Source organism: Anolis carolinensis, chromosome 1 (assembly GCF_035594765.1).
Source record: "Anolis carolinensis isolate JA03-04 chromosome 1, rAnoCar3.1.pri, whole genome shotgun sequence".
In the NCBI taxonomy this organism is placed as follows: domain Eukaryota; kingdom Metazoa; phylum Chordata; class Lepidosauria; order Squamata; family Dactyloidae; genus Anolis; species Anolis carolinensis.
This window is the reverse complement of record NC_085841.1, coordinates 75,549,409-75,574,996: the sequence shown is the minus strand read 5'-3', so window position 1 is coordinate 75,574,996 and position 25,588 is coordinate 75,549,409. Positions and strand designations below refer to the sequence as shown.

At 38.3% G+C, this 25,588-nt stretch overlaps 1 protein-coding gene across 19 annotated transcripts in view; it reads right to left on the bottom strand.

Annotated features, from left to right (window-relative positions):
- syne1 (spectrin repeat containing nuclear envelope protein 1) overlaps nt 1-25,588 on the bottom strand; it is a 371,674-nt gene that overhangs the window by 123,883 nt on the left and 222,203 nt on the right. For all 19 annotated transcript variants that reach the window (XM_062977242.1, XM_062977181.1, XM_062977206.1 and 16 more), the window contains 15 exons: nt 25,178-25,443; nt 22,541-24,701; nt 21,201-21,538; nt 20,113-20,257; nt 17,779-17,997; nt 13,974-14,236; nt 13,609-13,774; nt 11,553-11,708; nt 10,604-10,756; nt 7,126-7,308; nt 6,047-6,184; nt 5,704-5,889; nt 4,910-5,032; nt 2,768-2,954; nt 2,107-2,246 (listed from right to left, as the gene is read on the bottom strand). In XM_062977242.1, the coding sequence (XP_062833312.1) occupies nt 2,107-2,246; nt 2,768-2,954; nt 4,910-5,032; nt 5,704-5,889; nt 6,047-6,184; nt 7,126-7,308; nt 10,604-10,756; nt 11,553-11,708; nt 13,609-13,774; nt 13,974-14,236; nt 17,779-17,997; nt 20,113-20,257; nt 21,201-21,538; nt 22,541-24,701; nt 25,178-25,443 (4,824 nt within the window). The remainder of the gene's footprint in view (nt 1-2,106; nt 2,247-2,767; nt 2,955-4,909; nt 5,033-5,703; nt 5,890-6,046; nt 6,185-7,125; nt 7,309-10,603; nt 10,757-11,552; nt 11,709-13,608; nt 13,775-13,973; nt 14,237-17,778; nt 17,998-20,112; nt 20,258-21,200; nt 21,539-22,540; nt 24,702-25,177; nt 25,444-25,588) is intronic.

The window sequence follows — 25,588 nt, the reverse complement described above, 5'->3', positions numbered from 1 at the left end:
CTTGTCCCATGTGCATCTTCCTTGGTGGCGGCGGCAGCGGGAAAGGTGCGTGTGGGGCGAGGAAAAGGCCTGCGCATTTCCTCCCTCGCCTGGCTCGCACCTTTCCCGCTGCCTTCCTCGGTAGTGGCGGCGGGAAAGCTGCCTGCGGGGCGAGGGAGGAAAGGCACAGGCCTTTTCCTTGTCCCATGTGCATCTTCCTTGGTGGCGGCAGCAGCGGGAAAGGTGCGTGTGGGGCGAGGAAAAGGCCTGCGCCTTTCTCTCCCTCGCCTCAAAGGCAGCTTTCCCGCTGCCTTCCTCGATTGTGGCGGTGGGAAAGCTGCCCACAGGGTGAGGGAGGAAAGGCACAGGCCTTTTCCTCGCCCCACACGCAGCTTTTCCACTGCTGCCACTGAAGAAAGTGCGCATGGTGCGAGGAAAAGGCCTGCGCCTTTCTCTCCTCCCTCGCCCCGCAGACAGCTTTCCCGCTGCCTTCCTCGGTGGTGGGGGTAGGAAAACTGCCCACAGGGCGAGGGAGGAAAGGCGCAGGCCTTTTCCTCGTACCATGCGCACCTTCCTTGCACCATGTGCACCCTGCACGCACCTTTCTCACTGCCGCCGCTGCCACCAAGGAAGATGCACATGGGGCGAGGAAAAGGCCTGTGCCTTTCCTCCCTCGCCCCGCAGGCAGCTTTCCCGCCGGTGCCACCGAGGAAGGCAGCAGGAAAGGTGCGTACCAGCCGAGGGAGGAGAGAAAGGCGCAGGCCTTTTCCTTGCTACGCACACACCTTTCTCGCTGTCGCGGAGGACACAGGCAGGGAATCCGCATGTGCCTCTCTCCCTCCTCAGTCATTCCAGTGTGAATGACTGAAAGAATACTCTGCAGCCCTGTTGTGGAATCTTTTTTCTTGAAAGCTAGCAATCTCTTCCAACCGTGATTATTACAATGTTATTATTTTTGTTGTTGTTAATGTTGTTGTTGTTGGTCAGGGGTGCTTTATGTTTTGGTGCACAAAGGCAGAAGGGGGTTGGGCAAGATAGCCGAAGGAGTCTCTTCCAACCATGTTTATTATGGTGATATTATTATTATTATTATTATTGGATGGCTATCTGTCAGGGGTGCTTTGATTATAGTGTGGTGCACAAAAGCAGAAGGGGGTTGGAGTAGATGGCCCAAGGGGTTTTTTCAACCCTCTTTATTATTTTTATGATGATAATGATTATTATTATTAACACTGAGGCTGTATTTGTTCCCTTTTTGTTTGTTTTTTACTTCAAAATAAGATATGTGCAGTGTGCATAGGAATTTGTTCATATGTATTTTTTTAAAAACTATAATCCGGCCCTCCAATGGCCTGAGGGACTGTGAACTGGCCCCCTGTTTTAAAAGTTTGGGGACCCCTGGCTTAAGGGGTGAAGCACCTTTTCTTCCAAACTGGATGTTATGAATATGGTGTATACTTTCAACAAAAAACAAAGACTTTCTACAATTTCATTCAACTTCAATATGAAACACATCTTACATTAATAAAACAGCAATGTGCAATTGGTTTGGATTATAACTACCACATCCCTTTTATTTATGGATTGATAACAATCTTTGCTGTTTGGGACTTATTTTATATAAAATTCACATGTTTGTTTTGTGCAAAGTACATCATTTTCTGTGCAGAAAGTAATATTTCTGCATATAAATTGTATCTTCTGGGCAGAGGATGCTAATTTCTACTAACCCTCACCCCCCTCCCCAAATGGCAAATATGATATATATAATCTTGCACTGTAAATAGTGTTAGCCCAGTGTTTTTGAATAATTCCTCATTGCAGGAAGGACATTCTTAAAACGATTGTGGTTTCTTCTGAGGACAAAATTGTTAAAAATAATATCCTTACTTTTTTGCCATTATTCCCATTGGATGAGGCTCATGGGAGTCCTAGGCCAGGACATCTGGAGAAACAAAGACTCCTCACACCTGAGAAGGACCATGTTGGATCAGATCACATAGTTATCTAGTCTAGCATTCTGCTCACACATTAATGACCTGATTGCCTATGGGAAGCCAATAAGTAGGAACATGGTTTTCAGGTTTTACAAACTAGAAATGAGCCTTGAATTAGGTACTATCTTACCTCATGGCGTGAAATCTGGGCTTGCAATTCTTGGATATTACTTGTTGAGATGGGCTTGTCCTGGATCTCACGATGAGCTTTTTCTATCAATTGCTGCAAATGTTTCATCTCTTGTTCATATTGTTCATACTGTACCACTGCTTCCTAAGGATAAAGATGGGAAAACACCTTGAAGGTAAACTAGGACATAAAATATCTACTAAATATTTCATTAATGTTTTTACTGTTTATTGTTTAATTGTTATTTGGTTTATTTGTTTTCCTTATTAATTTGTTATTTACTATATATATACAGTAGAGTCTCCCTTATCCAACATAAACGGGCTGGCAGAACGTTGGATAAGTGAAATGTTGGATAATAAGGAGGGATTAAGGAAAAGCCTATTAAATGTCAAATTACATTATGATTTTACAAATTAAGCACCAAAACATCATGTTTTACAACAAATTGACAAAAAAGCAGTTCAATACAGAGTAATGTTATGTAGTAGTTATGTACAATTTAGTATGCAAAACAAGCAAAATGTTTATATTGAAGCTGTCAAGAGAACTTGAAAAACGGGGAAGGAAAGACTGAGTGGAAAACAATCCAACAAGGAAGGCAAACAAACAGGAGTGCCAACAGATGGATTTGGTACCTCTATTCCCACTGAGTTTGTACTTGCCTGCATTACGTTGTATTGTTGGATGGCTGTGTGCTGTAGATGACTAGCATCCTCCTGTAGCCTGACGGCAACATGACATATTGGTAGGCTTGTGACCACTTCTTCAGGAATCCGTAAAGCACTTTGACAGATATGCACTGCCCGGACTTTTGGTTTCAGTGACTCCATTTCAGAAAGCAGATGCTGCAGATAACAGAAAGCAAAAGAATGAATACTAATCACTGTACTTGCGGTCCTTCAATAAAGCAGTTTAAAAAGAAGTACCATATATACTTGAAGATAAGCCGAGTTTTTCAACCCTTATTTATGAGCTGAAAAAGCCCCCCCCCCTTATATTCGGGTCAAGGTCAAGCCAGCAGCGGAGCCTGGAGGCCATAGTATATATTTTTTTTCCAAAACCTCCCTTCTTCACTTCTCCTCCTAGGCTGGTTATCTTATTTTTTTGAGAGAGAGAGAGACAGAGACAAGAAGCGAATGTTTTCAAAAGCGAAAGGAGACTGAGAGAAACCATTGCAAGCCAGATTGCATGAGTAGAAGGGGGTGAAAAAATATATTCTTGCAAATTTGCACGATTCATTACTATTACTGTTATTATTACTACTACTACTATTATTGCAAGAACATTTGAGTCCAAAGGGAGGAAAGGAGGGAAAAGAGAGCAACAGAAGGTGTGTATTTCTTTTTATTCCTAAGGAAACAAAAATGGGGTGGGTTTTTTTGGGAGGGGGAGAGAAGTTTTAAAAAGCCTTTTCTGGCTACTTTTAGAGTTTGAAAAAGGGAGAAAGAAAAGAGGTGGGAAAGGGCAGGAGAAAAGAGGACAACGTTGTTTTTAGGGGGACTTTGCTTGCATTTCTTCCTTGGGTAAATGCATGCCCAAAGCTTCTAAATATTTATATAGATGTTCCCCCTACAAATACATTAATATATAAATTTTCCCCTCATATGTTTACAGGTCTTTGCAAATCCTATGTAAATATAGATAACTAGAGATTTCCATGTACCTGTATATCTGTTCCTATATTTATACATTAATTTTATATATGAATTTTATATGAATTTTACCCTCACATGTTTGCAAGTGCAGAAGGAAAATGCGCATAAATAGGGCTTGCAAATATTGCAGGAGGAAAATGCACATAGAGAGAGGATTTGCAAAGGTTTCAGGGGGAAATACATATGTGAAATTAGTATATATAATGATAGATCTATATCTAGCCCTGCATTGTTTATGTAGGCATTATATGTTTGCCTGTTACTATGTTGGAAGCTGGCCTGAGTCCCCAGGGGGAGATAGATAGGGCAGGGTACAAATGAAGCTGTTGATGATGATTATTATTATTATAAAGTTATTGTTGCTTTTCCACTTAGAGTTAGTTTACTGTTTTTCTTTGAAATACAGTAAATATTCAAAACATTTAACCCACTGATGCCTCGATTAATGTAATTTTATTGGTATCTAATTTTATTTTTGAAATTTACCAGTAGCTGCTGCATTTCCCACTCTCAGCTTATACTCGAGTCAATAAGTTTTCCCAGTTTTTTGTGGTAAAATTAGGTGCCTCGGCTTATATTCGGGTCAGCTTATACCAGAGTATATACAGTATGTAGGAGTTAAAACTCTTCAAGATCAACGTGTAGTATATGGTGAAACATACATGGTGTGATAAATATTAAAGACTACAAAATGTACGTATTTTTAACTTCTGGGAAACAGAATTTATTTGGATATTTGTTTAACTGTAACATTTGAAACCATCAAAAAGGTTACAATTCTACATCACAGTTCTACAGTATATTTTCATGGATTAAAATCCCCATCAGTTAGATAATGTGAAATTTAAAGTTTCACATTATGTTCTGGAGTTGGATTTATTAGATTTAAGCATGAAACAAAATAATTTCAGCAATGTATATTTTATAGAAGGGCAGTAGAAGTTCACTGAATTTTAGCAGCCCCTGCAATTACTGACATACAAATCATTTAACTTCTCCAATGAATGCTATTACTGCAGTAACTGTTACCCTCCAGCTGAACTGATTGCCTAACAATTTTAGAAAGTTTAAATAAAGTATAATCAAAATTAACATTTCACTGCTGTCCTGCTTCAAAAGATATTTTAATACTCTAATCAGTCTACCTGTCGGTGAGAAAGCTGTTCCTTCAGACTCAAACGACCAAACTCTGAAGATGTTAGAGAGGCTTGGGCTTTCTCTAAAGCTATTTGAAGACCCTTCACCTCTATTTCAAATTTCTTCATGTCCTGTAAATATGAAATTGAGAAAAGAAATTGGGAAAAACAAAAAAGCATTACATATTTGTTACAATACTCTAAAGGCATCAGATCCCATCAGATCCTAAAAGCTAAGCTAAGATGGGAAACTACCAACCAATTTTGGATCCTATGAGCAAGAGAGGAACTGGCAAAACCACCTGTGAGTATTGCTTTCCCAAGAAACTCTGTGAAATTCATATGGTTGTGGTAAAACAACAGGAGACTTAAAGGCATATATGTGCACAAGATACATTAGATAATGTTATCTTTGTAAGTAAGCTGTATGTCTTTGGAAAACTTTTTGTAACATCTATTAAAGTCCATTTCTGCTTTAGAGTTTCAAATGAGTGCCAACGATGTGCTTAAATACAGCAGTATCTACACATGCAGACTTCTCTGTTCTCTAATTACCTATATAACGTCCCCTTTAGGTTGAAGTGCATAGGATATTCCATAGGGCAGGATATGGTGAAATGATGGCCTTCCACTAGTTGTTGAACTATACCTTGCATAATCTCCAATTATTGGCCAAGCTTCTGGGAAAGATGAATTCCAGCAACATTTGAAGGGCAAAAGACTCCCTGCTCCTGGAGAAGCCATATAGGATTCTATAATTGTTTCTCTAGTAATGAGCTAGATGTAATGAGCCTTCCACATACCTTGGCTGCATCCTGAAGATTCTGCAGCCTCTTCTTGAGCTCTTGCTGTAATTCTTGAGTCTGTCGCCCAAGCTCTGATACTTGCTGAGACATCCCTTCAGTTAAATACACACTTGCTAGATATTCTATCTTTTCATTCATGACTTCAAGATCTCCATGAATCTCACCAGATTCTTCAAGCATGGTCTAGGTTGAAGAAATTAATACAATCTTAACTTTTAACAATTGACTCAATAACAATAACATACTATTTGTTTGGGATTAGAAAGAATCTCTGTGAACAGTTTGTTAGATGCAGAGATGTTTTCACCTGCTTTTAGAAAAATACTCTAGTAATCATTACCTGATGAGTCATGATTTGATCACGAAGCTGAGCAGCAGAATTCCATGTGATCTTGCCATGTATTAAAATATTGGCCTTTTCCGTCCACTTCAGAATGAATTCTAGCATCTCGTTATATTCATCTAAATGTGAAATAGCCTGAAAAAACACAAGTTTGCAGCATATTTTTGTACATCAACAAGTTAGATATTGCACTTTAACTTCTGTTTATTTCAGTTCTAATTTTTTAACTATTTATAATTTATCCTTTTTATAGCTCCATACTTTCACCCAGTAATAATCTTACAACCAGATTTATTTAGACAGTCCACCATCAGTGATTTTATTTATCTATGGCAATACATGTTATTTATTTACACTTCTTAAAGAATTCAAAATTGTAGCTGAAAACTCCTCTTACAGATGTAGTAATTTATTCTAAGGCGTACAACTTTTAGTGGTGTATTCTAAAGCTACTGAAGAGCTGCATTTTATATGTCTGTTCTTATTTGACAGGTTTCAAATTCACTGTTCTAAAGGATCATAGTCCTTTAGTCCAAGGCTTCTTAGGTTTTAAGTGCTATTCAAGATTACTTTAGTTTAAAGTATTTGAAAACTTGTACTATGTCCAAATGCTAGTCTGACTACTGCAAAAAAAAAAAATTAAAAAAAATCCTAGCAGGCTGTATTTTGACATTTTATGGTTGAAAAGATAAACAATATCTAACCTTATAATCACACAAAGTGGGGGGCGGGGGGCAGCCATAAAATTCAATTCAGAAAAAGCCAAATTTTGTGATATAAAATATAGAAACTTAGTACATCCGTATAATCTCTCTAACTTGTTTATTTTACTTGTAGTAATCATGGGGAAAGAGAAAGTAAGTAAGATGGGAGATTAAAGTCTTTTGCTTGATTTTAATCTGATTTCTGAAATTTCAACAAACACTGCTCACATACTTTCCAGATTCTTGAGAATTTGAGTTATTTGCCTGATACTTGAGGTTTATCCAAACATCCATGCAAATGTCAAAAATAGTATCCTTTAATGTTGCAAAATATTTTAGCTCAAGAATACACTAAGCCAATGTTAATAGTACCTGGTTTAGTTTAGATCCTCTGTATTCAGCTTGCCTAATAGTTTGCTGGTGGAGTTCTGTCAGTTTGCTGATCTTGCCAGTGAGCTGTTTAGACAGCTGAGGATTCTGCTCTGTAAAATCCTGGACAGCTGCATCTAGTTCCATCAGCTTGATGTTACAACTGTCCAGTTCCTCACCCAGGACCTGTAGTAAATAGAAAATAATTATTAATCAGAAACAAAATAAAACAATGTACATTTTCCATTTCAAAGCATAGCTAACAATATTCTGCTCTCTTCAATGTTCCTGCTATAAAACAAGCAATGGGAAAGATGTGCACACCTATCTTCAAAGGTTCCCAGGCCAGTTTCAAGAAAATGATAATTTCACACTCAAAGCTACAGGTTCTTCACCTTCACAATAACCACAAAATTACACAACAGAATAAGAGGCCACACATTCAACAGTTACAGCTGCAAATAGTATTAGAATCAGCGTGAGTCTGAATCCATTGACCAATCTGTTTGCCATCAATAAACTACCATTAATCCAGCCATTTGCTGGAGTGAAGTTCCAAGAGGCAGCTAGTAGGGTTGTCCATATTGTCGTAAAAATTCCCCTACCGTAATTATTTCGTATTGTTCCCGTTTTTTGACACGAGTATTGAAACATTTTCCCTGGGCGCTACTGGCAATGTAATACGATCCATCGTTGGCCCATTCTGTAATTGTGTCTTAAAATTTTCGTTAATTTTTTTCCTCCAAAATTTTTTTTTAATATTTTTTAAATATTATTATTATTATTATTATTATTGTTTCTGCAACCTAACATGAACGGGAGCCTAGCGCAGCCTAACATGGCTCCCGCTCCCTGCCAATCAGAGTCTTCCACAATGGCTAAAAAAGGTGGGGGCTAGCGTCCTCCGCATCCACGTTTAGAATCGATATAAAAATCGCCTCCGCACGGAGCCAAGCCATTCTGGGTTGGGATACCAAGGAGGGAGGGTGGTTCGCGCGTGCCGTGAAGCTGAGAGGGCAAAGTGACTGGGGGTAGAGGGTTGCTGCAATATTAGATATTGTGTTGGGGGAAAATTGGCTTGGGGCTTGGGGTAGAGTCCTTGCTGTGGATGTTGGGAATTTTTTTTCCAAAGGAGTCTGCGTCCCTCCCTGCTAGTGCTGAGCTTTGGGTTGGTTCCTTCTCCTGAGGTAGACCTTTTGCCTTTCTATTTTTCCTTTTTCTGGAATAAAGCAATCACCCCATAAGCCTTTCTTTCCAAGCCTTAAAAGGAGGGAGCTTGAAAATTATAGTTTTCTAAGCAGCAAGTCTGTTTCCCTGTAAGCGCTGAGCTCCTGAAGGGGGAACTTTAGGCTTTCCTTTTTAAATTTTTTATTGGCAGTAATAGTTTCCAAAGGACGTGGGGCACCCGCCAAGGCATTGCTTCCCTCACGCTCCATTTCTATTCCCAAGCCTTGGGCTGAGTTTTATTTCTGCAATCACAAAGTCAGACATTGATTTGATTCAATAGTGGGTTCACAGCAATTTATAGTTTCCAAAGGACATTGCCAATCCTGTCAAGACATTGCTTGGTGTGTGCTGCATTTCTAATCCAAAGTCCTCAGCCAGAGTTTCATTTTGGCAATCACAAGGTCAGCCAGTGGCACCATTGATCAAAAGGTTCAAAGGCAATTTATAGTTTCCAAAGGACGTTGCCAATCCTGTCAAGGCATTGCTTGGCGTGTGCTGCATTTCTAATCCAAAGTCTACACAAGTAGAAGAGGGACTTTTACAGTGATAAGAACCCAATTGAACAGGAAATAAGACTTTCAAACCAGGAACAGGTTTCTTCAAATATTGAAAAATAGTTTATTATAAAAAGTTATGAAAATTCGCCAAAAATCATAGGAGGCAGGAAACATTCTGCAATTTGTTGAGCAAAGAGTGTGGAATGTGTTCTCCCACTGTACCAAATTTGATGAGAATAGCTCAAGAAATGAGGGCGGGAGACCCCCAGAAAAGTCCCCCCCATTTCCTGTTTTTTGGCGATTGCGCATGCGCGTCCGCCATTTGAGAAACATTTTAGAAACATTATGAATTTTCGGAAATATCCAAAAATTTTGGGTGAAACATTTAGAAATAATATCTACATCGAAGAGCCGGCACCCCCTACTTTAGAAACGAGAATTGAAACATTTTTTCCATCGATCGGACAAGCCTAGCAGCTAGCTATGGGAATCCTCAGGGGTGGATGCTACTGTGTTCTCTTGTGGGAGTTGGATGGGCACCTGATCCTGAAACTGGGTGATGTCCCCAGCTCGCCCACTTAGGACTCTTTACCAATCCCATTTGCTGACCAACTGGATCCAGGCCCCATGCCAAACCACCACCTAAAACTTGTGCCAATAATTAACTAAGAATCCTTTTGATATCCCTGGGAGACAGAGTGAAAACAGTCTTCAACAGACTGAAGGGGGAATACTAAAAGGTGAGCTTATATAGCCCGGCCCTTGAGCAGAAGGAAAACTTCACCCTGTTCTTTCTAGTCCCATTCACTAGCTAGTCATGTCACATGCAACTGGTGGATTGCCCTGCAGCTCTCTGGAAGACCATACAACTGAATACATTTCTGACTGACCCTGTTCCACTAAATGAGCTGCAAAGAGTATTGCCTAGTTAGTTCAAACAGTTGTGAAACAGAAGTTATTAAGGTCTAATAAGAAGAATGAGCTTATAGATATCCAAGTCATAGGATATCTTGTAAGCCTATGAGCATGTAAATAATGGTATATTTCATTATCTTGTCAATTAATCTACATAAAAGAAAAAAATATTGACTTCTTTCATTTAGAAGGGCATATAGAAAAACATAAGAACATTATGGTTGCCAGTCTAGAGCATCAATTCATGTTAAAAGCAGGTGTGAAATAGTCATCACAATGCACTAGACATTAGAGACAACCCATATTACCAGTCATTACCAAGATAATTCAAGACAATAAGTTTTCAATGGGATTAATTGAGTTGCTCCAAAAAGATAACGACAAAATCAACTGAAACACATAAATATGAAAATTAGTAGCGGTTTGAATGTTTGTCTAAGACCCTGAAAGACAAAGGTCCACTCAGCTATGAAAAACCTTGGGCAAATCACACGCTCTCTCTCAATCTAAGGGGAAGAAAATGGTAAACCTTCCCTGAATGAATCCTGCCAAAAACAAAAACAAGAAAAAAACTCATGATACAGTTGTGGTGAATCAAAGTTGCCTAGAACACATATAACAATAATCATTAAGTCACCACTACTTTGGAAACACCAGTAACAGAAAGCTTTTCACTATTCTGATGAAGACTGATATTTCCTTCTCTTTCCTCTTTTATTATATACCTACTCTTTCTATCTGATTTCAAAAGACAAAAATTATTGCATACTGTTGATGGTCTGTGGTTCTACCATACTGTTAACATAAACAATACTTTGTTTTATGCAAAAGGTTTTATTTACCTTTTGGTCCACTTTCGCTTGGGTTATATTGCTTGTCTTTTCTTTCAGTTTCAACAGAATTGAATTCAGTTCTTTGGCTATTTCTTGAATCTTCTGCCCAAATTCTTGATTTAATGTCTTGCTCTGCTGAGCTTCTTTTTCTTTGGCTTGAATCTGCCAAAAGGGGGAAAAATATAGTGACACATATTGATTTACAGAACACCAGGGAAAAGAAATCATTTACATCAAGTAATATTTAAAGTAATTAAATATACATTTATTACAATGTAATACAAGAATGCAATATCACCATAAGGCCAGTATCTAATTTGGCACCCTTACTGCCACTGCCAGCAAATGTAGAAGAATGCAATCTTTCCTGTGCAATCTCACATGAATGGACTGCCAGTATCTGCTCAGGAGGGGTAAGAAACCCTCCATAACAGATTGGACTTGAATATACTTGCAAACTTGATCCTCAGAAATCACTACACAGGCTGCAGCTTCCAAGATTTTTGCCTTTTAAAGGTGAAGGTGTGAATGGCAAATGTGTTCAGCTGAAAAGAACTACAGAGCTCCACAACCTCATGGCAGCTTTGTTAACATATTCAGCCAAATGTGATAGTAATTTTCTAGAGTCCTTTCCACTTACAAAACAAGGTATGTGATGCTACCAGGCATGCAGTGATGTTTAGAAGTTGGGACTGTACATGAAGGCTTATTTGCATGGTAGAGGGAAAAAAGGCATCTTAACATTCAAGGTTCCCTTGCCAACAAAAAGAGACCAGCAGGGACACTATGCACTTTATTGGAGTAAAGATATCTTTGGATCTCTCACACAGTCATATCTCTTCCAATGGAGTGAAGTCTGAACTATGCTCAAGCTTGTATGCTCATTTGGCTCGTATTCATACAATTAATACAATTAGCTTTATGTATTTTATAACATTCACCTTGAAGGGGTTCTTACCTGTTCATGTATGTTTAAAAGTGCCAATCCAACTTCTGCTAACTGAAGAGAAAGCTCAGATGGTAAAATGGTATATAGTCCCAAGTACTTATTTTGCTGCTGTTCAGCCATTTTCTCAACAGTCTGACGGTGAAGAGTTGCTTCATTCGTGAGGCCCTAAAAGATATTGACATATAAAGGAATACATTCACATATTTTAGAGTGTCACATCAAACTCAAATTTAGTCTAGATATGTACATAGTTAGAAATAGAGCAGCTCTATTAATGTCCCCAATTTTGAAAAAAGACAGAGGCATGTAGCATTTATATATGAGCTATGATATAGCCTAGATTAGAACATGGAGTTTGATTAATTTGCAGAAAACTAGACATATTTTAAGTGAACCTGTTTTCCAATGTGCCTGTCTTCTTATTAATGGCAGTCAAATCAACGTTAACTTATGGCAATCCTGTGAATAAGAGACCTACAAGTCCCTCATCTTCAATAATAATAATAATAACAACAACAACAACAACAACAACTTTATTTTTATACCCCGCCTCTATCTCCTCAAAGGGGACTCAGGGCGGCTTACATGGGGCCAAGCCCAAATAAAAACAATAGCAATATAAAACACAACAATAGACAAAAGACCTGCACAATTATAAAAATTTAAACATTAGCCAATGAAAACAAATGACAAGAACTAATAAAAACATGGATTAAAATGGAGAGGTTGTAAAAGTAGACTGGGTAAGGTGCACCATATAAATATTGTAAATACGAGGTGACTGATAAAGTGCTGCAAATTCTTGGAAGTGCAAATTGGGATGGGAATAGACCCGGTGTCTATATCAAGTTGACAAAGGTAAAAAGTGCCAACAGGTACAAGAATGGTCACAGATACAGGATTGTTATGAGGATGAGCAATCTTTATCCAAAGGCCTGAGTGAAGAGCCAAGTTTTCAAGCTCTTTCTGAATGCTACCAGTGTGGGGGCTTGCCCGATTTCCCTGGGGAGCAAGTTCCAGAGCCGGGGGGACACCGCGGAGAAGGCCCTCTCTCTCTCGTCCCCACCAACCGCGCTTGTGATGGAGGTGGGAGTGAGAGGAGGGCCTCCCCTGACGAACGAAGAGATTGTGCAGGTTTGTACGGGGAAAGGCAATCACAAAGCCCAATGCAGGTCTCGCAGACTCAGTCTATCCATCTAGAATGCTCTCTCTCCTTGCCCCACTGCCTCTACCTTGTCAAGCATTCGTTTCTTTTCTAGTGAGTCGTATCTTCTCATGATGTGATTGAAAGATGACAGTCTCAGGAGCTAATCTTTAGCGCCACATTTCAAAAGATTTTATTTCATTTCTATAAAATGTATTTACTATTCAGAATTCACAACCATACATAGAAATTGGAAGTGAGATGGTATGGACAATAATAACTTTAAAATTCAATAATATAACTTGACACTTCAAGACCTTTTCTAGTTCCTTCAGAGCTGGCCATCTAAATCCTAGTCTTTTTTGAATTACTGACTGCAGCTTCCATTTTGATTAATGACTGAAGCCATGTCTACATGAGAGAAAAATTTGCATCCTGAATCTGAAGCTCACAGTGTTTTTGATGCATAGTGACTTCTGGTAATTAACAGGAGTTTTTAATCCCTGAAAACAATTTTTCTTCTTACATTATTTTGCGCACTCCAGTATTAGATGTATGTTTGCAATATGATCCCCCCTCCCTCTTCCTTTCTTCAACCCAGCTTGGACCTCTGGCATTTACTGCTCCCCATATGATAACAATCTATGTTGTAGGTTTTTAGCATCATTTTGCTTGCATGGGAAATTACATTTTGATCCTTGGTATTCACTTTCTTGGGACTGGAATGTACATTAAGCATTCTCAATATCTAGGCAGTGCCTGCCTATCTAGCATGAACACTAGCTTGTTACAAAACATTATGGAGAAATATTATAATGATCACTCACATAGTTTGTAAAAGACAAAACATTATCCTCTGCAGACATATAAGGTGGATGACATACTAATGTTTAGGGGTGGACAGCTATAAGTCTGGCATACCTGCAGTTCTTCAAGCTGAGAAGTTATTTCTGTTGTAGGATTCAGTAAATATTCTTTGGTTTCCTGGATCCAAGACTTGACTTTATTAATCTCGCTTTCAACCTCTTTGCGTTCCTTCAATTCTTGTTTAACAACTTTTCCACTTCTTTTAACTTTTTGCTGCATGCTAAAAATAATTTAAAGGAATATTTTGCAATGATAAAACTTTTGTAACATTAAAAAGTATCTCTTACATCTTTCAGAACAATAGAAAATATATATTAGAGCTGCACATATGAATGTTTTATACTTTATAAAAATATAAATGAAGTAGGCTCCAATAATCAATTGGTAGCATTATTATTTCAAGATAATTATTTGCTTACTTAAGGTATCTGTCTCGCATTGCTTTGATTTCTTGCATGATGGGCATTTGCTCTTGAGATCCAGAAGATACTTCTATATCCCGGAGAACACTAAAAGCATGCTGCTTGAGCAGTCCCAGGGATGACAATTGCTGTTCCAGTTCCAGACTGAAATTACTGTGATAATCTAGAAGATCCAGCAGTTCATTCTTTGAAGCCTTTTCTACTGAGCTCTCTGGTAAGCGGTCTTGCAGCTGATCAAGAGTGTCTGTTGCCTTTTGCATCTAAAGAAAAGAATTTCAATAATGAGAATTAAAATGTCATATATTGGATTCTTAAATATTGAGTATTGCTTAAATATTAAATGTTAAATATGTGATAGAATTCTTGAAGTCCCAGATATAGCTGTAGAGTGCTCAGGTCCATTCATTACATAGCACAAAACTTGGTTTTGCTGTCAGATATATTTGATAACACTGGCTAACAAATATTTCAGTGCCTCAAATGTTAGACCTATTTCTTTGCATATTTGATCTGTGAATTCCAAAAACGGCACCAGTTTCCTCCAATTATATCTATACAGAAAATATGCCATCTATTAGGGATAGAAGTAGGTGGGGGGGGGGAGGTGATCTTTGGCCTATTGGAGGCCAAGGAATCACTAAAGTGGGCTGGGCAGGGAGGGTATATAAGGGGGGACTGCCCCTAAAGCAGCCATTGCTGCTTCTGTTGGATGCTGGGGCTGGGTTGCTGTTGCTGGGTCTCTGGCTTGGCTTGGCTTGCCTTTTGCCTTTGAGGAACATTTTCTTACCCCCCCCCCCCAAAGGATCAGCAGAAAACATTTGAAGGAGTTGTTTGATAGTGTAATATTTTTATTAAGAAGTGAAATCGTGGGGCTAGGCAATGGGCTGTGTGTTTGTGAGAAGCATCTTTCCCATTTGGCTGGCTGGCAGCTCCCCTGGCCCTCCTTCTGCTACTGCAGAAGTTAAGAGGGCCAGGCCAGCTGGGAGGAAAAGGGAATGCTTTTACATGTATATTTTTGCACCTATTAAATTAAGGCATTTTAAGGAATATACTGAAAAACAAAATATAGGAACTATTTTAACTTCTTATAATATTTTTCATGTCTAACTATGATTTCAGCATTCACAACTAGCATGCATTATTTATTATAAGTAAATGCAATGAAAATCTATGGGATTCATTTCCATGTAGAAATGCAAGGACATGCAACATTAGTGAGCTGATTGACTCTAAAGCTATGTAACCTCATCACACAACGTGAAATCAGTGTCCTAGCATGCTGACAGTATGCTTCCTCCACAGAGCCCACCAGATGCCATGACACGACATATGACAACTTCTGGCGGGGCTGTGTGGGAAGCATCTTGACAGCATGGTAGGATGCTTCCCTTGGAACACAGGATGCTTCCCTTGCTCCGTAGAGAACAATGGGGCCAGCACGGGGGAAGCATCACTGTGAATAAGGCGGGGTGCTGGGATTGCCCTGCTGTCCCACCAGTGTGCCAGAGAAGCTGGCCAATTGCTCAGTGGGACCTCATCAATGAGGTGAGGTCCTTGACTAGATTTTTTCTGAAAGGATAGATGGAACCTGAGTGCTTGCTTGTCCTATTTTTTTTTATTCTTTTCTATCTGATGATGTGGACAAGATCTCGGGAGAAATGAAGACACTGACCTGTTCTGTGGACCCTTGACATTCCTGGCTAATTAAACAGGCCAGAGAGGGACTGGCAAAGTGGGTTAAGGAGGCTGTAGTAAAACCTCTGTTAAAGAAACTGGAACTAGATCCCACTACTGGCTAGTTTCAAATTTCCCCTTTGGGGCAAGGTTCTAGAGAGGGTGGTGGCTTCTCAGCTCCAAAGATTCTTGGAAGAAACCAATTATTTGGATCCATTTCAATCTGTTTTCCGACCTGGTTATGGAACTGAGACAGTATTGATTGCTTTGGTAGATGATCTATGAAGAGAGCTAGAAAGGGGGAGTGTGTCCCTGTTGATTCTCCTGGACCTCTCAGCGGCGTTCGATACCATCGACCATGGTATCCTTCTGGGTCATCTTGCTATCAATCTGGTTGTTAATCTTGCTTTACATGTTGCTGTGAATTGTGTTTTATTAATTTGTTATTATGTTTAGTTATGATAAATTGTTGTATTAATCATTTGTATTTAATTTATGTATTTGTATTTTTATTGTATATTTGTGTGGCATCGTATAGCTGCCATCCATGTTGTAAGCCTTCCGAGTCCCCAAGGGGAGATGGGATGGGATAGAAATACAGATGACTTGATTTGATTTGACTTACTGTTTTTGTATCCCTTTCAGTTATTCTAATCTATGGCAACCCAAAAATGAATCTATCACACTTTTTAATATTTGATCAGAAGCAGCATGCCACTACCTTCTTTTGAGGCTGAGAGGGGTCTCCCACTGTGTTTCAATAACCACAGTCACCCACTTGGTTTTCAGTAACTTTGAACCCTGATCTCCAGAGTCATAACGCAATATTCAAAGCAATATCCCACATTAAAAAGAAATATTTAGAAACATGGCTGCAGAGTAGGATAGTAACATGCATCACTATGTTATACTGCAGTTAGTCTAGCATAGCAACTATTCAGTACGTGAATGGGCTAAATGTGGCCAAACTACTTGTTGTCCTTCAAGGACCCATTTTTAAAGAAAAACAGATTTTTTTTGGGGGGGGGGGGCAGTTAACACTGACCTAGGAAAGAAAATTAACTTCAGGAAACAAATCACCCCTCCTTCCCATTTGGAGATTGCAGCATAGCATTTGAAAAGACTCTTCCTGGGTGGGGAGCTTTGGGCTGGAGCTAGCAGGATGTAGTCTACCAAGATTTGGAGAAGGACAAACCTATCACCTTGCCTTAGCGTCCTAGAAAGATTGCATTAAAATACAGATTGTAAACTTTATATTAAAACTTTTAATAGCTTGTTACTCATACCATTATATTTAGCAAGGAGAGTGTTAATGCAATTATCCTTCTAAGCCAGTGGTTCTCAACCTGGGGTCCCCAGATGTTTTTGGCTGCTAAACTGACTGGGATTCCTAGGAGTTGTAAACCAAACACATCTGGGGATGTCAGGTTGAGAACTACTGTTCTAAGCCCAAATGGATCAGATTTTAAACATAATTTATTTAGATTACACAGCTACTCCAGTGACTCGTACATTTCTATGACTGAATGAGAATAAATGGCATACTCCTCTATATAACTTTAAAATGAGATGCTAATTAGGTTTACTTAGAAGTATGTTTCTTTTGTTCACAAGGGCACATACTTTTTAGTGGTAAAAGATGAGTTCCATACAATTACTTTCAACTATCTGTGCAAAATATTTCTGCCTTCTTTACTATGCACTTCAATGAAATATTTTAATAACTGTGGCTTTAACTTAGTCAAAAGTTCTACCATTCACCCAAAAGAGGGCCTGAAATTTCTCCTTATAGAAGCTTTCCATGCCATGTTCCAAATATAGAAAAGCTGGTATGTAGCATATGTGTCTGTGTGTGCAACTGAACAGGCATCCAAGTTATCAAATTTTACATTTCCTAGTTAGCCTGACTGGAAGCATTTCCTAATAAAGCAAAACTGGATGCACTGTGTTAACATGCTGACTGGGATCCTGTCAGTTGCATTTTCTTCAAAGATCATGCAGTGGTATAGTGAAATGAGCACCAACAGGATCCCAAGTATAAAAAGTGAATGTTGACACTGGAAGTGCAAAATATACATGCATCAAATAGCTAATATTTAAACTAATGAAGTAAGGCTGATTCATATACCTTAATATTAAATTCATTCCATTTCTGCATTGATTCATCCAAAATTCTCTCTTGTTCTTGGGAAATACTTCGGAGCCTTGTCCAGCGCTGCCATACAGTTGTCATGGACCTGCTTATGGTTGCCTTGCTAGCATCATTTCCCATTTTCTCCAGGTGACATGCCTTTTCCTCCAATGAAGTAATTTTCTCATGGAAAGAGTTCACAGTAGACACCAGTAACTGAGCAAGCAAAGAAAATAAGTTTTCCCTCTAACAATTAATTTGTACACCATTTAATAGAAAATGCATTTTATAGCATAACCAAAATACGTTATTCCTGAAATGGATGTTGCAGGTGTCCAGATCACATTTCATTCATAAAATCTAAAAATTATCCTTTATAATTATACAGGCAGCCCCCAGATTACAAACATCTGTCTTAATCTTAGTTAAGAGCTCTTGGAAACTAGGCAAGTGAGGTTTATATATCTATGGAATAATGTCCAGGGTGGGAGAAAAAACTCAAGTGTGAATCTTTCAATTAGCTACTTTGATTAGCACTGAATGGCCTTGCCAGCTTCAAAGTCTGGCTGCTTCCTGCCTGGGGGAATCCTTTGTTCAGAGAAGTTAGCTGGCCTGATTGTTTCATGTCTAGAATTCCCATTTTTCTGAGTGATTTTTAATTTACTGTCCTGATTTTAAAGTTTTTTTAAATACTGGTAGCCAGATTTTGTTCATTTTCATGGTTTTCTCCTTTGTGTTGAAATTGTCCACATGCTTGTGGATTTTAATGGCTTCTCTGTGTAGTCTGACATGGTAGTTGTTAGAGTGGTCCAGCATTTCTGAGTTCTCAAATAATATGCTCTGCCCAGTTTCTAACAGATGTCACAACCTCTGAGGATGCCTTCCATATATGTGGGCAAAATGTCAGGAGAAAATGCTTTTGGAACATGACCATACAGCCTGGACAACAGCAACCCAGTGATTCCAGCCAAGAAAGCCTTCAACAACATATATAAAATACTGATTTGATACACAGATTGAGCATCTTTTATCCAGAATTCCAAAATCCTCCAAAATCCAAAGTTCTCCACATGACTGAGATATTGAGACCTTTGCATTTCTGATGATCCAATGTACACAAACATGGTTTCATGAAAAAAATATTCAAAATGTATAAAATTATCTTTAAACTATGTGTATAAAAGGTATATGCAAATGAATTCTGTTTTTACACTCGAGTCATAACTCCATGATATCTCAAAGTATGCATATAGAAATATGCATATTCCATTTTTTAAAACAAAAACATTTCTGGCCTCAAGCATTTTGAGTAAGGATACTCAGGTTGTATATTGCTCAAAACCCCATCTCAGATTTCTCAGAAATTATATTACAAGGACAGCTGGAGTATTAATACATGTTTTTTAAAAAATGTCATGAGATAACTAGAGAGCAACTAACTTTTTTCATTCTGAGAAGACTGTTGGATGGACAACACATGGAAAAGTCACTGTAGAATTTCTGTGATTGTGGAAAAGGTCCAACAAAACTCATGGTATGCTCTCATCCAGAATACAAAAGCCACAGTGGTGTTTCTCTATAGTTTACACAGGTTATAATATTGCAGCACGGATTTCATTTCTGTTATCACAGTTTGTATTCAAAATAATTTTTTAGGCTTGCTGATCTATGAAATATACCTAGTTTCTCTCACTCAGGGCTTTTAAATCTCATTTGTTTTGCACAGGTAAGAGCTACAAATTGAACAGTAACATCAAATGATTAAATCTGGATTTGTTCTTTCAACAATAACTTTTTGATATAGTTAATCTGAAGATTGCTGGAATACATTACAGACATCAAAAATGCTATATTTATTCTAATGTAATGCTCATATATTTGGCTAAATGACCCTGCCAAAATTCAGGTGCGCATCAGATAGTGTCATACAGTAATCTTAGTGATGAGCCAAAGCTTCTCTTTGAGGAATGTCATCTCTAATTAAATGGTTTTAGGGTTTTGAAAATTTAGGTGTGCATTAGATTTGATGGTGCGCTAGACTCGAGTAAATATGGGTAATTCTGGTGTGGGGGGAAGTAAAACAACATTGCTCATGTTAACATAATGTATACTTTCAAAGAGATCTCAATCTTTTGTTCAGCTAAAGTGCAAAGCTTTTTTTAGTGGAAATGGATATATACAATTCTGAAATCACTCCTGCAACTTTGCTAATTACTGAACCCTTTTGCTATCTGAGAGGAGACAGATTAAATTAATTCATCACTGAGCAAAAGTGATTTTAAAAAGTCTGTGGGTTTTCAGGAGAAAATTACTGCATTTTCGAAGTTTTACCTTATGTGAGATCAATTTTTCTTCCGCTTCAAGCATGGAAGTAGCTTTTGCTACAGAAAATTCAGACAATTTCTTCTCAGATTCATTCATCAGGTCAATGACATCTTGCCTTGCTATCTGGTATTCTTGCCATTGGGAAGCACAGCTTGAAAAATCAAACATCAGCAAGAAAATGTGACTAAGCATCATATATGAAAGAAAAATGTAGATTTTCTTACTTGTAGTAAATAGGCTCATACATTAAATTCCAAATAAATAATACAAACAAGTTTATTGTTTTATAACCCACAGAATTATGTGAAAGATATTTGACCATATAGTCTTCTACTGATGTTAATGGTACGTCCCTTTGCCCACATTAAGTTTGTAATTATTCTAACAACAATTGTTCTAATAATTGTCAAAAAATCTTGAGGATTTATCTTGCTACATCTACCAGCACTCCAAATCTCATCCTTCTCCAAATCCTCTTCACCCTATCTGCTATGTAGGGCAAAGAGTTTCCCAGTGGCCTTACAGGGCTATGATGAAAGGGGAGATGCAGGAAAGCACCAACTCTGCTTATCGTGAATACCAAAATTCACCACTGGCTCTTAAACGTAGTGCCTTCTACACTGACAATTAATGTGGAGTCAATCCAGTGTTGGAGATGGTGAGTCAGCCCTGCGTGGTGACCTGATTGTGACTTCCCAAACTACCTTGGAGGTGGCAGGGAGTTCTAACTGCCCAGTCATGTCACTAGGGTTCCTCCTCTATATCACAGCTACCTTCTTGTGAGAGCTCTAGCTGGTCTTATTCTTCTTCTTTTTAAAAAACAAAAAAAACACCAATTAAAAAAAAGAAAAACAGGAGAAAATATGTAAAAGAATAGTCATGGCAGTATTTTTAAAAAATGTTTTGTCCATCACAACATTTGTTGTTGTTTAGCTTTTGGTAGCAAGCAAACATGCTGCTGATGTTCTTGCAAATAGATGACTCAGCAATCTATTGCCAGATTTGGCATGTTGTTTGATCATTCCTGAGTGAGATTACTCACTCAATATGATCTTCAAATATAAAAAAAACACTCAAAACCCTAAAGCAAATACCTTTGTAGTAACTCATTCTGGCATTGTGCTTCTTGTTCTGATTCTTTCCCCTTCTCTTCTAATGCCTTCACATTCTTAATTAGCTCTTCTTTTCCTGTGACATGTATAAAAGTTTCAATTTCAGATATGAGTGACCACAGCTCTTCCAAATTGACTTGAAATTGTTTTTTAGTACTAAAGAAATCTATGTGGTCCCTTAGATTTTCTTCAGAGTTTTCCATATCAAGCCCATTTCGTGTTAACTGTAGCAATTCCTGGGCATCTTCAAGCCAGTCACTAGCAGTCTGAGTAACATGGTAATATCTTTGGCACATACTATGCAATTGGATCAATTTCTCCTAAAAGCAAACAGATAATGAAAATGATGTATAGAATCACAAATACATACACATTACCTGCACTCAAAACACTACGGCATACAAAACTAGGGAAGTTCTACTAACTCAGCGGATTTGATATCTGCTGTGAATACTGAATGAAGTGGAAACTTTCTTCAGTTCCAGTACGTTGAATCAGAAAACTGTGCTAGCAGCTTATCCAAATGGGTGCTTAAATGTTCATCTCACTGAATTCAATAGGTGTTGTATGTAAATGGAAATTTTTTTAAAATGTGCTACTGATTTACACATGAAATTTCTACAGGCAAGGCTAGCTGAGATACTGAAAGATCCCATGGATATCCATGGTCACAGTGTCATGTTCTATTGTAACAGAGGCCCAGACGTTGCAAATCAGAATTGCATTACTACTAAGGAATATTTTAAGGGAGAAACATTACTTCTTACAAAAATGAAATCAAATTACTTCTCTAAGAAATTTAAAACCATTTTGTGGTATGATCTATAGCATATTTATCAGAACCCCCATGTTGATAATCTTACGTATCTTTGTGGAAGTTTTTGAACTTATTTGAACAGTAAATAATAATACAGCAAAGCAAAGGGTACAAGTTCCCAGGAGCCAGGTAACTCAGAAAACATGGGATAAGTACTTTTCAGAAAATTGTGTTTGGGTTTGTCACATGGACAATCCATGTGATGCACTTATATTCTTTAAGGAAAGGGGAGTATTATTATTTGCATAACATTGACTTTTCTTAGTCTGTAAATAATGTACTGTAACACAACTTTAAGTTATTTGTTCACTAGGTATAGATCTAGTGTGTACTCAGGTTACAAATGTGTAAACTTTTACATTATTTAGCTCTGTTTAAAGTTACATCAACTGCCATATCTACATCAGACCGAAGCAGTTTGGCCACAGCTTCTATACAGCATGTACTATTTTAATTTCAATTCAATTTTAGGTTCAACATAATTAGGAATACAAGTTGTACTGACCTGTCTCTTGAATACTGCTTCTTGGACTTCCTCGTCTAATTCAGAGAGCTCAGCAAGACTGTTTTCTAAGTCAGTGGGTATCAGCTCTTTGGCTTTCATGTATTTCTCCTTTTCTTTATTACTTAGTGCTCTCATGATCCTCAGGCTGGACTGGACTTCTTCCTGCTGGATCTGAACTTTGCGGATTTCTTCTTGAATATCATTAAGTTTTAAATCTATGTTCAAGGGGTCATTTAATTCTGCCTTAATGTGCCTCAGCCACTCAAGTGAACGACAGATTTCTGTCTGAAAATCTATGCTTTGCACCAGCCTGTTTTCACACTCCATCACAATATCACCAATGGCAGTATGTAATGTTTTCATCATGTCTTGCCAGGTTCGCACCTGATTATTTGCTTCTTCATGAACACATGGGTCAAGTTGGGAAGAAAGTGTCTCAAGATGTTCTGCAAGGCGTTTCAAAAGGTTTCCAGCATCTTGCAGATTTCCAGCCAAAGAGTGATACATTTTCAACTTTTCCTCTGCTGGCAGTGTCTTTTTATTCAATTTTGTTTGATCCTCTTTTATAGAATTTAGCTGTATTTCCAGTTGCTTACACATTTTCTCATGCTCCTGATAGGCATCCATCATATCATCGAACTGGTTCACTTTCTGTTCTATTTGCCTTTTTAGTTTCTGATACAGAGTGGTAAGTTGCAGCATCTCTTCTGGTAACCATGGTTGCCCTGTACTTCGGAATGCTTCCTTCTTCTGGTTTAATTCATCTACTGCAGTACCAAGGTTTACAACTTCAGTTAAGACATTTCTGTAATCCTGTTGGAGTGAAACCACTTCTTCGGCTAAGAGAGTAGAAGGAGCCTTATGCATGCTCAGAAGCTGATCTTCCAATTCAGACAGCGCCTTTGTTGTCAATTCAATTAATGATGAATATTCTTTGCGGGCAAAAATAGCTTCTTGAACTTTGCAGAATTTCTCTTTAGCCAGAGCAATTATTACACTGAATTGTTGAGGTAAGGCACTAAGTTTTTCCTCAAGATAGGAACGGTCCATTTCATTAAGCGATGGTAAAATCTCCTGGCCATCTTTTTGCAATGTCAGCAAGAGGTTTTCATATTCAGGGAATTGCTCAAGAATGTGATTATACTTTGCTAGCTGGGAATAAAGTTCAGAATTGCTATTCATTAAATTGATTTCTGGGAATGAAACAATATCAGATTGCTTTACCCAGTGGCATGCTTTATCCAAATCTTCCTTGAAGTATTTCCTAGAAACCATATGTTTCTCCAGTTCTATTAATCGCTGGTTACATTTTTCTAAAATAGCATCATATGTATTCTGCAGCTCTTGAAGTTTATTCAAAACCTCACTCTTTTCTTGTTCTGTTGTGTCCTTCATTAGATCCCGCCCTTGAGACCACAGTCCAGAGATCTCACTTTGGTAGGCCTTAAGGCTCACTTGTGCACTCTTACAGGCCCTGATTTGCTTTCTCACATCATCTGGTAACAAACAGATATGATCATGGAACTTTAATTTTCTCTCATGTTGCTGGATTTGATTCATGGCCTGAAAGGCTGCCAGGAGGAACTGAGTTCTTTCAGATAACGTCTTATTTAAGTGTTTCCTCCTCTGCCCAACAAGTTCACTAAGGCAGTCCACATGGTTCTGGGCCTCCAACAAACATTTCTGGAGCATCTGTCTTTCATTAAGTCCTAAGTTAGTCATCACTCTATCAGCATCCTTTTTGAGTCCTTTCAAAACAACCTGCTTGGCTTCCACTTCACTGCAAATGGTGAGATGGTCCATAAGGAAATTTTGGGCCAGCTCAGGTGGTGGACTGTGTTTCAGAGCTTCAGAGATGTTAGGCTGCTGCTCTTCTGCCCATTCCATAAGTTCCTGGAGTTTAGACTGCACCATGTTCAGCTCTTCTAAAGTGGTGACAGACAGTTGTATTTTCCTCTTAATAAGGTCCTCCAGCTGAATCCAACGCTGTTCAAAATGTCCTGACTGCTCTTTTACCAGTTCTGTGTCATCCAGTTTTAGATGTTCTATCATTTTCTGTTTCTGTTCTTTTAAGTCTTCAAGAGCAAACCGTCTCTCCTGCAGAGCCAGTGCTAACTTTCTCAAAGCTTCAAGATGAGTAGCTGTACTTTCAGCATCTGATCTGTTGATGAAATGGAGAATGGATAATGCAAACATTAATTTACATCAAGATAGGGTAAATATGCAAAGATATTTTGCTGTACCCTGGATAATAAAAGAAAGAAGTTTATAGCAATAGCTTTTGTAGATTCAATCTACTTCATCAGATGGTAAGTTAGAGGCTATTTTTGTTTCTCGGGTCTTTGTAAAACCACAAACCATGAACAATGTGAGCTATGTGAGCAGGCAGGCAGGCAAGCAAGAAAGAAAGAAAGAGGGAGTTTTGTGGGCAGCACAAAAAGAAGGAGCTTGCTCATCACCAGATAGGTCCTTACTATTTCAATTTTTGTTTATATTCTGCCTTTCTACTAAATGACATTTCAAAAAACTGACAACAACATCACCAAAACATTACTGTTATATTTTAAAAGTATTGATGAATACTGAACCAGAAACAATGGTGTGGAGAGATTGCCCAGTGGGTCAAAGATTCCTTACCTTGCCAAGTGGTCCCATTCCTGTGTGAACTTTTCCAAAAAGACTTCTACTATATTTAAGAGATCATGATAATCCTTTGTCCTCTGAAGGTCTTCCTCTCTGTGTAGGAGCACATTGCTAGTCTGAAGGCAAAGTTCCAACCAATGGTTACTCAGGTGCCCCACTTCTTTGTGTTCAGGTGACTCTTGCCCTTGGGTTAGTTTGCTCACTTTTTCAGTTAAAGCAGTTAAAGCAGTCTGCTTAGATTGCAGTTTTTGGCTAAATTCCTATATGAGATAATATGAAGGGGAAAACAGAAATAAATATTTTATCTATGTTTTAACTCTAATTTTAATTACATCAAAATAAATGTTTTGAAGCATTTTACTTAGGTTCCATCACAGATACATAAAGAAAACAGATCTACATTTG